This window comes from Capra hircus, chromosome 9 (assembly GCF_001704415.2).
Source record: "Capra hircus breed San Clemente chromosome 9, ASM170441v1, whole genome shotgun sequence".
In the NCBI taxonomy this organism is placed as follows: Eukaryota; Metazoa; Chordata; class Mammalia; order Artiodactyla; family Bovidae; genus Capra; species Capra hircus.
The window spans coordinates 2,525,935-2,539,994 of NC_030816.1; the positions used below are offsets into that span (position 1 = coordinate 2,525,935).

The following is a 14,060-nucleotide window of genomic DNA, read 5'->3' on the forward strand; positions in this document are numbered from 1 at the left end:
TTCTCTTTCTGCTGTCCATCTTTGTCAGCATTAGAGTCTTTTCCACTGAGTCTGCTCTTTGCATCTTATGATTAGATTGAGGCTGTTTATTTTTGGCAAAACTTTCATGAAAGTTAGGTTGTGTCTTTTTCTGCACATTATATCAAGGGTTGTATGATGTTGGTTTGTCTTAACTACTGTTAAACATGATCTCCTACTTAGGTAGTTTCTGGTGGGTTCTTCCACCATACAGCTATTTTCCCCTCCTTATTAATAACTTAGGACTCTGACACTATGCAGATACCCTCATTTTCCTCAAAATTGTGTCCACTAATACTAGCATCTTTTGGTGGCTCTTGCTGGCAACGATTATTACTCAGTGTTTATTAATGGTAGTCTTCTATTTTATTTCTTTTACATGTGTTAATTGAAATTTTTTATAGGGAAAAGCTATACTTTCTGCTTTACTTATTCAGTTTATGCCTGTGGACTCGTAATAAAGTGTGTAAATATATATATATGTGTGTGTGTATGTATATGTATAAATATTACCTGTCCACATGAAACACGTTAGCTTGGGGAAAGGGATATTGGTATATTTAGCTTGTAAAAAAGTGACAGTGTTAGTTGCAGTTGTTCAGTCATGTCCAACTCTGCGACCCCATGGACTGTAGACCTCCAGACTCCTCTGCTAATGGAATTCTCCAGGCAAGAATAATGGAGTGGCTAGCTATTCCCTTCTCCAAGGGATCTTCCTGACCCAAGGATTGAACCCTGGACTTGTGCATTACAGGCAGACTCTTTACTGTAGTGACCCCACAAGAGACTGAGCCAGACTTGCCTGCGAGTGTCCAGGAGTCTCCAGCTGAGGTATGGGTCAACAGAGGCCTGCCGCAGGGTCAGGGGCACTGAATACACCAGTACTGGGAGCTACGTAAGTCCTGGTGTGCTGGCATACGTGAACCGTGAACTTCCAGATGTTCAAGCTGGTTTTAGAAAAGGCAGAGGAAGCAGAGATCAAATTGCCAACATCTGCTGGATCATGGAAAAAGCAAGAGAGTTCCAGAAAAACATCTATTTCTGCTTTATTGACTATGCCAAAGCCTTTGACTGTGTAGATCACAGTAAACTGGAAAATCCTGAAAGAGATGGGAATACCAGACCACCTGACCTGCCTCTAGAGAAACCTGTATGCAGGTCAGGAAGCAACAGTTAGAACTGGACATGGAACAACAGACTGGTTCCAAATAGGAGAAGGAGTACGTCAAGGCTGTATATTGTCACCCTGCTTATTTAACTTATATGCAGAGTACATCATGAGAAACGCTGGGCTGAAAGAACCACAGGCTGGAATCAAGATTGCCGGGAGAAACATCAATAACCTCAGATATGCAGAGGACACCACTATTATGGCAGGAAGTGAAGAAGAACTAAAGAGCTTCTTGATGAAGGTAAAAGAGGACAGTGAAAAAATTGGCTTAAAACTCAACATTCAGAAAACTAGGATCATGGCATCCAGTCCCATCACTTCATATAGATGGGGAAGCAGTGGAAACAGTGGCTGACTTTATTTTCTTGGGATCTAAGTCACTGCAGATGGTGGCTGCAGCCATGAAATTAAAAGATGCTTGCTCCTTGGAAGAAAAGCTATGATCAACCTAGACAGCATATTAAAAAGCAGAGACATCCATCACTTTGCCGGGAAGGTCCATCTAGTCAAAGCTATGGTCTTTGCACTATAAAGAGATCTGATCGCTGAAGAATTGATGCTTTTGAACTGTGGTGTTGGAGGAGATTCTTGAGAGTCCCTTCGACTGCAAGGAGATCCAACCAATCCATCCTAAAGGAAATCGGTCCTGAATATTCATTGGAAGGACTGATGCTGAAGCTAAAGCTGTAATACTTTGACTATCTGATGCGAAGAACTGACTCATTTGAAAAGACCCTGATGCTGGGAAAGATTGAAGGCAGGAGGAGAAGGGGATGACAGAGGATGAGATGGTTGGATGGCGTCACCATCTAAATAGACTTGAGTTTGAGCAAGCTCTGGGAGTTGGTAATGGTCAGGGAAGCCTGACGTGCTACAGTCCTTGGGGTTGCAAAGAGTTGGACACGACTAAGCGACTGCACTGAACTGAACTGATAGCTCTTTCGTGTTAGGTCAGTTCAGTTTTGTGTTAGGTAGGTTCATATATACTTGGATATAGTATGAATGATAGGGCTATAATAATGTTGTGTATTTTGTTTCATAAAGATTGCATTTTTCTGTTAGGATTTCCTTGGAGATAGCTTTTAAAATACTATTTCCAAACCCCAGGATCAGTAGTTAGTGGCATAGCACCTGGAATAATTTCCTCCTTTAAAGGTATCACTGTCTTTTGATAGTTCTTAACACTTAAGAGGACTTCCTTTATTATTTTTCTCCTTTATTTTGCATTTAAGAGGCATTTAATATGAAGTATAGTTATTTATCAGCACTAGGCTCGTAAGTACTGATAAAGCAGTTCTGTACAGTTAAACTAAAGCTTGTAAAAACTAAGTGTTGGTATAATTTTTGGACATGTCACATATCCTGTTAATTTTTTGTTTGGTGGTGGTTTTAGTTTTTCTAAGCATGAAAAATAACATCTTAATTAAGATCTCTCTCTTTTTTTCTTATTTCTTAAGCTTCGTTTTTGTTTTTCATTCTGATTTTGAATTAATAGATGTTATATGCTGTCTCTGAGTAAATATTTAATTACATTCTTAATGTAATTAACTTATGATTTCATAATTACATTATGATTCTAACTTAAATCATCTGACTTAGCAGTGTTTAACTCATTTGCAGAAGAAATATATCCCCTTATCTTAATCAGTCAAGGTATCTTCTTTTAGTATTTTAACATATATTGATAACTTGCCAGACTTCTATGCATATATAGCTATTTTTTGATGCATTTATACTGTATGTATTCTATAACTTGCATCTTGACTTTGTTATGATATTATCTGGTTTCTGTACTCTCATTAAGAGATACTGGAATTCCAGAAGAAAACCAAAATGAAAGATACAATTAAAAGAATCAAAAGGACTATAGCCAAGTCTCTTATTTTTTAATAGATGTGAAGTGACCCACTATATTTATATAGTATAATTAAATTTTTAATGTTTTGATATTATATATTATTAATAATTTAGCACATTTTGTGTATTTTATGTTATTTCCTTAGATCAAGTCCTTAGAAATAAAATTACATGGTCAAAAGTTATGTACCTTTTAAAGACTTTTGATATGTTTCTGCCAAAATGCTTTCTATAAAGGGTATCAGCACCCAGCAGGCATGATCTATGTTTATTTGCTCATATGCTCCTCAGCAGTATTAGATCTTACCATTCTTTCAGGCTTTGCCAGACTGATTGGGAAGTAGTATTTGTTCTTCCACATTTCCTTATTAATGACCAGGCATTTTATATGTTAAGTGGCCATTTGAGTTTCTTCTTTTATTCATGTCTGGCTGTTGGGTTCTTTGCCTGTTGTGTTCTCTGTTTATCACACATATTCAGCATAGCCCAAAGTGATTTTTAAGGAGATTATGATGAGAATATGATATATGACTTTAATTTTATTTTATAATGAAAATCGGTCATAGTAACAGTGACATGATGGAGAAAACCATTTTTCTAATTTGTCTTTCTCTTTTAAAAGGTAATAAAAATAACTTAAAAGCAAATAAATAACCATAATACCATTATAAAGATAGCTGTTTGTATCCTAACTATCCTTGAGGTATATATCTTCCAGCAGAGCTAAATTTTCAAACAAAAATAAAGGGCTGTCCTTATCCTTGCCCCACCCAACCTCCAACTTCTATTATGAAAATTTTCAAACATACCAAAAAGCTAACTTTTAAAAGTGAATTTACACGTACCACATAGATTCTGTAATGAACACTAGTTCATTATGTATTTGTATATCTAATCATTTTTTATAAATTCATCTACTTTTTCCAGTACATTTAAAATTACAAACACCAGTTTAGTTTTACTCCTAAACACTTCAGCAGACACTTGATTAGAGTTCAATATGTATTTGTTTTCTTTTGAAATAGAATTTACATATAATGAAATTGACAAGTCATAAATGTACAGTTGAATACATTTTGACAGGTATACACACCTTTGTAACCCAAGGCCCTGGGAACACATAGTGTAAATGATATCATCACTTCAGAATATTCCCTCGTGTTCCTACCAGTTACTTCTCATCACTGCCCCATCATAGGTAACCATTCTCACATAAGTGGAATAATACAGTGTATACACTCTTATGTACTTCTTCTTTTCACTCAGGATGAATTTTCGACATTCACCAGTGTTGGTGCATCAGCAGTTTGTTCTTCTCTAGTATTGTATTGTAGGGCTGTAACAGTTTATTTATCAATCTCCTATGATGGATACCTGAGTTGTTTCTAGGTTTGTCTGTTTGTTTGTTTTTTTTATGAGGAGAGCTACTATAAACAGTCTTTTTATGGAGGACCATTCTTTTTGAAAGCGTAGATTCAACCGCTTTTACTTGTCTCATAATAGCTTCCATATTTACCTTTTCTGCATACCTGGACATAGGGTGGTATATTAAAAAGACATTGAGCTAGAAAATCCACCAGGAAATACTCTAATCTTCTTCTTTTTTTAATCAAAGTATAGTTGATTTACAGTTTTAGTTTCTGGTGTACAGCAGAATAATTCAGTTATATGTATAGTATGCGTTGTTTTTCATATTCTTTTCCACTAGATTATTATTAATACAAGATATTGAATATAGTTCTCTGTGCTATACAGTAGGGCCTTATCTTGGTATTTGTCTATTTTATATATAGTAGTTTGTATCTGCTAATCCCTAACTCCTAATTTATTTGTCTCACCCCTTTCCCCTTTTTTAATCGTAGATTTGTTTTCTGTCTGTGAGTCTGTTTCTGGTATTTTTAATTGAGTTCATTTGTATCATACTTTAGATCCCACATATATTGATATGCGATGTCATATGATACTCTGTCTGACTTACTTCATTTAGTATGATAACCTCTAGGTCCATCCATGTTGCTACAGATGGCATTATTTCTTTCTTTTTTATGGTGGGGTGGTATTCCTGTCTGTCTGTCTGTTACACGTTCATCTGTTGATGGACATTTATCTTGCATCCATGTCTTGACTATTCTAAACAGTGTTGCTCTGAACATTGGAGTGCATGTAATTTTTTTACATTTGCCTTAATGTAAGTTATTTATTTATTCTTATCCATAATATATATATTTTATTGAAGTAGAGTTGACTTACAATGTTTCAGGTGCAAAGCAAGGTGATTCAGTTATACATATACATATATATTATTTTTAAGATTATTTTCCATTATAGATTATTACAAGATACTGACTATAGTTACTTGTGCTATACAGGACACCTTTGATTTCTTGTTGCATACCTGTTTATTTTTTTAAATTATAAATCTAGCATTCTTTTCATATTAAGTCAAACAAGTGGAATCAAAATATTGCAAGGTTTTTAGTTAGGCAAAAATTGGTAAGTTTTCTAAAATATATATATTATACATGCTATTTGTATGTATGTATACAAAAACCTTTCTGCTACACTTGATAAGAAAGAATATCAAAGAAAGAAGAGATGGAGAAATTGGAAAATATAAAGTGAATGATATGGGAGCATTGAATATGAATAGCAAAAGGGAAACCAGCTAGGTAAAAGTAAAATATCATAATATAGTCCAGTTGTTTTCAAACATGGCTGCTCGTTAGAAGCGTATCTGGAGCTTTGGAAAAAATAAAACAGGCATTGGTATTTTTTTTTTTAATTCAAAGATAATTCTCATATGCATCTGGGTTTTAAAAAGGAATGACAGGCTTTTCTATTAAACAGTAGCTTTGGGTATTTAGAATTCTGTTATTTTTCTGTTGATCAATCATGATACAGTGGTATTGAGTGAGTGAGAGTTTCGTAAGCACATTAGTAATAGATGTTTATCAGTTTTCACAAGAAATAGCCAGACAAAAAAATAAAAGATAATTAGAATTGCCAGTCATAATGGGAACGTGATTAAACGAACATTATAAAATAATGACATGCAATTTGGGGGTTCCAGCAGAGTGATGTGCTAAGTGGAAGTGCATACATGTACTTATTTTCATCCACACAGCCAGTCTGTGTCTTTTAATTGGTACATTTAATCCATTTAAGATAATTATTGATTATGGTAATTATACACGTATGAGCCAACAAAGGTGGCACTAGTTGTAAAAACTCACCTGCCAGTGCAGGAGATGCAAGAGTCATGGGTTTGATCCCTGGGTCAGGAAGATCCCCTGAGAAGAGCATGGCACCCCACTCCAGTGTTCTTGCCTGGAGAATCCCACGGACAGAGGGGCATGATGGGCTACAGCCCATGGGGTCACAAAGAGTCTCCGACTCTGCCAACCCATGCCTCCGCAGGAGACCCTTCAGCACTACCAGGGGGTTTTGGTTCAGTCTCCTGTGGGGTCACTGCTCTTTTTCTCTGGGTCTTGGTGTGGGCAAGGTTTTGTTTGTGCCCTCCAAGACTGGAGTCTCTGTTTCCTCCAGTCCTGTGGAAGTCCTGTAGTCAAATCCCACTGGCCTTCAAGCTCATACTCCCTGGGCATTCCCAGTCCTTTTCCAGATCCCTAGGCTGCGAAGCCTGATGTGGAGTTGAGAACCTTCACGATAGTGGGAGAACTTGTTTGGTATTGTTGTTCCCCAGTTTGTACATCATCCACTGGCAGGTATGGGATTTGATTGTATCATGATTGCCCCCCTCCTACGGTCTCGCTGCAGCTTCTCCTTGGTCTTTGGATGTGGGGTACATTTTTTTGGTGGGTTCCAGTGTTCTCCTGCCGTCTGTGGGGTCGCACAGTCGGACACGACTGAAGTGACTTGGCAGCAGCAGCGGCGTTCTCCTGTCAGTGGTTCTTCAAAAGCTAGTTGTTATTTCGGTGTCCTTGCAGGAGGAGTACGTCCTGCTCCATCGTCTTTAACCAGAAGCCTGCATGTGTCTTTTTGGACCAGAGTTTTGTCTGGATTGCTAGATCATATAGTAGTTGTAGTTTTAGTTTTTTGAGGAACTCCATACTGTTCTCCATAGTGGCTGCACTAATTTATATTCCTGCTAACAGTGTAGGAGGGTTTTCTTTTCTCCACAACGTCTCCAACGTTTATTGTTGCTGGACCTTTGGATGGCCATTCTGACTGGTATAGGGTGATACCTCATTGTAGTTTTTTTTTTATTGTAAAGAATATTTTATTTAAAATTTTCTAATTTTAAGAAACTTGCTTTGCAACATTATTGGTTTCTGCCATACACGAATCAGCCGTGACTGTACATGTATCCCTTCCCTCCGGAGCCCCTCCGCTTGTCCCTTGCCGCCTCTCTCATCATCACAGAGCACCAGACTGGGCTCCCTGTGTTACAGAGCAGCTTCTCGCCAACCATCTGTTGTACACGTGGTAGTGCATGTATGTCAGTGCTGCTTTCTCCATTCGTCCCACTGTGTCCACAAGTCCGTTCTCTTCATCTGCATCTCCATTCCTTCCCTGCTAGTGGGTTCATCAATAGCAGTTTTCTAGATTCCATATATCTGTGTTAAAATATATTTGGTTTTCTCTTTCTGACATATTTCACTCTGTATAACAGGCTCTAGTTTCATCTGCCTCACTGGAACTGACACATTTATTCTTTTTCAAGGCTGAGTAATATTCTGTTGTATATATGTATCACATCTTCTTTATCCATTCTTGTGTGGATGGACATCTAGGTTGCTTCCATGTCCTGGCAGTTGTAAATAGTGTTGCAGTGAACATTGGGGTGCATATGTCTTTTAGAATTGCAGTTTTCTCAGGGTGTATGCCCAGTGGTGGGATTGCTGGGTCATATGGTAGGTTTATTCCTAGTTTTTTTTTTTTTTTTAAGCACTCTCCATGCTGTTCTTCATAATGGCTGTATCAGTTTACATTCCCACCAATAGTGCAGAAGGGTTTCCTTTTCTCCACATCCTCTCCAGCATTTATTGCAGATTTTTTGATAGTGGTCATTCTGACTGGTGTGAGGTGATAGCTCATTGTAGCTTTTGATTTGCACTTCTCTAATAATCTCTAGTAATTAGTAATGTTGAGCATCTTTTCATGCACCTGTTGTCCATTTGTGTGTCTTCTTTGGAGAAATGTCTGTTTTTGTCTTTTGCCTATTTTTTGATTAGGTTGTTTGTTTTTCATGAGCTATTTATATATTTTGGGAAATTAAGCCCTTTTTGGTCACATCATCTGCAAATAATTTCTCCCAGTTCATAGATTGTCTTTGTTTGGCTGATGGTTTCTTTAGCTGTGCAAAAGCTTGTTAGTTGGATTAGGTCTCATTGGTTTATTTTTTATTTTTATTTTTTGCTTTTATTTCTGTTGCTTTGAGAGACTGACCTAAGAAAACATTGGTATGATTTATGGCAGAGAATGTTCTGCTTATGTTTTCTTTTAGGAGTTTTATGGTGCCCCATCTTAATATTGGTGTTTGTTTTGTGTGGTCTTGGATTAATACTCTATTCACCTTCTCATCCCTAAAAGGTGGAGGGATTGGGGATAGGTTTTATCTTAAGTATCTCCCTGGAGTACTTTGAGGGTTTGGAAATACCTTTCATAGTCAGCTGCTAAAACTTTCATGAGCCTCTTGTTAGGGATTTGCTGTTTTTTTATACTCATCAAGTTTTAAGTATTTAGCCATTTTATATTTCTGGCTATAATTTGAAGCTAGTTAATTTTCACATGAATTATCATAATCTTCTTAGCTGTGTTTACCTTAAGACAAAGCTTCATCTTAAAACTTCTAAGTATGTCGTTATTTCTGTTTCTGTCTCTTTTGGTACCCTATAATCTTGATTGAGGGAGGGGTAAGATTTTAAAATTGTTTTCCTCTATTGTCTTTTTGGGGGCCAAAATTTGTTTTCTTAAAAATTAATGAAAATCTTTGAAATCATTTTATAATAACAATGATACAGAAGTTTCCATATTACAGATATAATCCAGCTGAAAAAGGATATACTAATATATATATAAGCTATTGTAAAATAAACTTTGGGGGGAACATATGAACATTAGGTGTTCAATGTAAATGAACATCTTATATTTCCAGGTGAGGAAATTACTGATTGCTAGCACATTATTTAATTGGGCCCATGAAATAATTACAGGATTGGGCTTGTTAGGCCATAAATGAGGATTAAGTACAATATTGAAGGCAGTATTTTAAATGCCATCTTATGGTGTAAATCTTTAAGTTGGGAAAGCAGTTTCTTTTTTATCTAATTTGCTGAAATTAGTTTCTCCAGAATTAATTTTCTCAGAGTAATTAGTGAGCCGGTCGTAGTACTGGATTATTTAACATTAGCTCTTTTGGTACTTTGTATATTGGTTCTGGGTTTTTCTTCTGGTATGTGTGTGTGTATTTAGTTACCTGTTTTATAGATAGTGGTGTATATTTGTCAAGAAGAAAAAGGAACCCTTCTACCTTGTTGGTGGGAATGTAAATTGGTACAGCCACTGTGGAGAACAGTATGGAGCTTCCCTAAAAGACCAAAAACAGAGCTCCCATAAGATCTTACCTATCTCACTCCTGAGCATATACCCAGAGAAAACCACAGTTTGAAAAGATCCCTGCACGCCAGTGTTCATTGAAGCACTGCCAGCACTAGCCAGAGCATTGTAATAGCCAGAGCAGCAATAGATGGAGCATTGTGATGGCAATAGCCAGGAAGCATCCTGGATGCTCATCGACACAGGAGTGGATAAAGATGTGCATCTATAACTGTTTTTCTCTGTGATCAATAAAAATTTTCCTGTTTCTTTCAGGGCTTGGGCCACTCGTTTCTCCCTTGTTAATTATGTGGTAGAGAAAAATGTGACATAGACATGATGAGATAGCAGCAGTGGACAGAAGAGTGTGATTATATGATCTGGATTGAAATGATAATAGTTTTTAAAATGTCATTCTCTAAGTAGGGTCTGGCAGGAAAACGATATAGAGACATACTTGAGCAACATGATTTGCAAAGATTTTGTAGGGATTACAGAGATTCCTAAAATATGTTTAAAAGGAAAAAGCTGTTTTGTATGCATACAAAAATTTAATTAGTAAGACCAAAAAAAGTTGGAGGAGAAAAAAAGTCCCATGTTTTAAGATAGCTGTCTCTGTAAATTAAATTATGCCAGTAATCGGTTGTGTATTCCAGATAACTGTATATTTTCTGAATTCCATATCTTGTCTGCCTCTTTTTTTTTTTTTTTTTTTTACTTAGTGCCACATTCTAGTTCTTTAATACTCATTTATTTGGAAACTTCTTTTTAGATCTGATCTAATCCATTTAACGCCATACCAATGTTAGCTTTCATAGGAATATAACTAACACCTGGATGCTCTGGCTGGAGCATCTGCTCCGTAACCTAAGGTGTTCTCGGGAGCAGCTTTTCCTTCCTCTCCCTGGCTGAGTCCTGACATATCCAGATCTGTTACTAAAACCTGTGTCATATGATGTTTTATAATGTGATTCATTAATCCAGTAAACATGTTTTGAGCCCTTGCCTTGTGCAGTTTCTAAACACTGAGAAAACATGAGTAAAATATCGTTTCTACTTTTTCAGAGCTGACAGTATAATGGAGGAAACAGATCAGTGTAAATAATTAGCAGAGAATGAAATGAGTGCTAATAGAAGTATGGATAAAGTGCTGTGGAAGCTCTGAGGATGTGCTTCATCATGCATAGTGTGGGCCAGAGGTAGCTTCTTCATGAAGAATAGTTTGAGTTTACTAGATAAATAGGGAGGACTTTGCTTGCAAAGAGAATGACATATATATGAGGGTGAGAAAGAAAATACCCTGGAGAAATGCACTTCTTTGAGGTATAGGGTTTTTGTTTCTTTTTAAAATTAAGACTGGAATATCAATACAAACTTCACCTTGCTAAGATATGGGGTTTAGACTTTTTTCCTAAGCTACTGAAATTATTGAAAGATTTTCAGCATTAGGGAGAAGGAAATGCCAACCCACTCCAGCATTCTTGCTTGGAAAATCCCATAGACAGAGAATCCTGGCAGGCTACAGTCTTTGGGGTCACAAAGAGTCAGACATGACTGCGTGACTAACACTTTAAACATTAGAATGATTAGATCATTTGAAAGATCACTTCAGCAGTAGTGGAGAATGATTTGAAGCAAACAGAATTGGAATGAGGGAGATCAGTTTAGGCAGGAGTTAAGCATCTGAAATATGGTGGCAGTGGAATTGGAGAGGAAGGAAGGAGTTTAAGACCCTTGACTGTAGTAGAATTCCCTTGACTGTGAGGAAGGACTCACTGGGACAAGTCAGTGATTACGTAGATTTCTAGCTTCAGCATCCAGGAAAATAAAGGTATTCTGACTGAGCAAATGCTGAGGAGGTGGAACTCTGTGATTGTACCAAGCAACAACAATTGCATGGGTTTCTTAAGACAGTTATAGAGGATGTTAAAGATAGGAAAATGGAAATATTTAACATACTTGGGATTATGCAGGTAGAACACCTTTGTTTTAGATTTATTAACTTTAAATGCCTTTTCATTTTATTTTTAATTGGAGGATAATTGCTTTACAATGTGTTGGTTTCTGCCATACAACAACATGAATTAGTCATCAGCATAGGTTCATTAACTTTTGATTTAGATACATGTTCAGTTTTCTTTGCTGATGAAGTCAAATTGTAATGAATTTTAAATTGTTCCATTTGAAATTTGTGAAATCATTTTAAAATTCTAATTATGAATTAATTAGAAATGAAAATGGTTGACTTTACATTGAAAACTAATGAAGAGAATTCTGTTTTGTGTGTCTTGAATCTAAAAAGCCATTAAATTGAGAATTACTTTCCTTTATCGAAACAGTTGTACGCAACATTTGAATTCATATTTTTCTCATTACTGATCTAAGAACAATAACGTAGGAAAAAGAAACGTGTGCATGACTCAGTGCAGAAGGTGCTCTGTTGCCTTAGTAGCACAGAACAAGCTGAAGAGAATATTGGTACACTTGATGAAAATGGTACACGGTAGAGCAGGTGGAAAGTGATCCTGGTGAAGCACAGACGAGCAACCAGGAGATGGCTACTGGCTCTGGCCTAAAGTTCTGTTTTTCTCTCTTGTACATATTGAAACATTAGTTTCTTTTAGCTAAAACATCATTTGACAATATGAGTTAGTATTTTTTTCATGGTGAAAAATGAGAAATTTATGAAGTTTAATTTTAGTACTTCCCCCTCCCTTTTTTTTTTTTTTTTTAGATCGTATAATGAAAAAAACAGAAGAGTCTGAATCACACCTGGAGTCTGAAATTAAAAGGAAAGTTGCACAGAAACGTCACAGTGGTACATATCAGTCTACCCCACCTTCTCCGTCTCCTGCTTCCAAAAAATGTTTAACTGATTTAGAGGTGGGTAGAGAAATTATTCTTTGCTGCTAATCAGTTGGTATTTTTATTAATACTATTTTTAGTACTTATTAAATTGTAGTGATCTTTTCAAATAGGACTGCAAGAGAACTAGAAAAGGTTACTTTGGCAAACATTTCTGCCTTCATTAGATCATTTTTCAGTTGTCACAAATCCAGAATATATATCTTTTTGAAAAGACGTATGAATACTTCCCTACACCATACTTCACATAATCGCTCTCAATCAGGATTTTTTAAAAATAAAATTCTCATGTATGACCAGAGTACAACTGTCAAAAATGTTTAACATGGATACAGAATTAACATCTAATGCACAAACTCCATTCACATTTTCTCTAACCATGTCCTTTATGGAAACAGGATCCAGTTCAGGATCATGTTACACTGAGTTGTGGTGATCTTCAGTCTTCTTTAATCTGGAATAATTCCTTGATGTTCCTTTGTCATTCGTAACCTTGATATTTGTAAGAAATATAGGCCGCTTATTTTGTACCTCACGTTGAATTGGTCTGCAGGTTCTTCATGATGTATGTATTTTTCAAGATTCCTCAGAGGTGATGCTATGATCTATTGCATCATATCAGGAGGTATATAATGTTGATTTTGACATTATTGCTGATACTCACTTTTATCTTGTTTAAGATGTACTCTTCTAGATTTTTCCAGGTGTTTTATTTTTAGTTTTTATTTTTTCTCTTTTTATTAATTTATTTTTCATTTCATATATAATATACATGTTTCAATGCCATTCTTCCAAATCATCCCACCCTCTCCCTCTCCCACAGAGTCCAAAAGACTGTTCTATACATCTGTGTCTCTTTTGCTGTCTCGTTTTCCAGGTATTTTAGTAGGTGTTTTTAATGGGTATTTCTGTGTACTCAGTTACTCATTACATGTCTGACTCTGTGACTCTATGGACTGTAGCCTGCCAGGCTTCTCAGTCCATGGAATTTTCCAGGCAGAAATATTGGAGCAAGTTGCCATTTCCTACTCTTTCCGACCCAAGGATCTAACAAATCTCCTGCGCTGGCAAGCAGATTCTTTACCACTGAGCCACCTGGGAGTTCCCTAGTGTTTCTATACTTATTTGTTAATAAGAATTTTTTCTTATCTCACATTTACCATAGTTTCTATTTTTATCAGCATGGAGACATAGATTCTTATTTTTCTCAGAAAGGTTATTCTCCACAGCTGAGCAATTTGAGCAGTTTGATGCTCAAATTGCCCTAGATTTGGCCCATGGAAAGTTCTTCAAGCTGGCTGTTTTCTTTTTGACGTATCCCCATCATTATTTGAGTACCTGCTTTCTGGTATAACCAGGTGGTCTAGATTTCTTTGTATTTCTCTGTATCAGCTCTGTAGTCATGCATTTCTCCAAGGAATCATTGTTTGTATAAGTGAAAGGAAGATATTTGGGCAGTAGTTGTGCTTGTTGCTACTGGGTGTCAAATTTGTAGGCCCTCTCAGCAGACTGAACTAGGAATATTTGTATATATATGTGTTAATATTTAGTATATATTAAAATTCATGAGTGTACATTAATAACTCCAATT

The 14,060-nt window shown here is 36.3% G+C and overlaps 1 protein-coding gene across 5 annotated transcripts in view; it reads left to right on the forward strand.

Moving 5' to 3' along the window:
- SENP6 (SUMO1/sentrin specific peptidase 6) overlaps nt 1–14,060 on the forward strand; it is a 131,361-nt gene that overhangs the window by 71,407 nt on the left and 45,894 nt on the right. For all 5 annotated transcript variants that reach the window (XM_018052876.1, XM_018052877.1, XM_018052878.1 and 2 more), the window contains one exon: nt 12,339–12,487. In XM_018052876.1, coding sequence (XP_017908365.1) covers nt 12,339–12,487 — 149 coding nt within the window. The remainder of the gene's footprint in view (nt 1–12,338; nt 12,488–14,060) is intronic.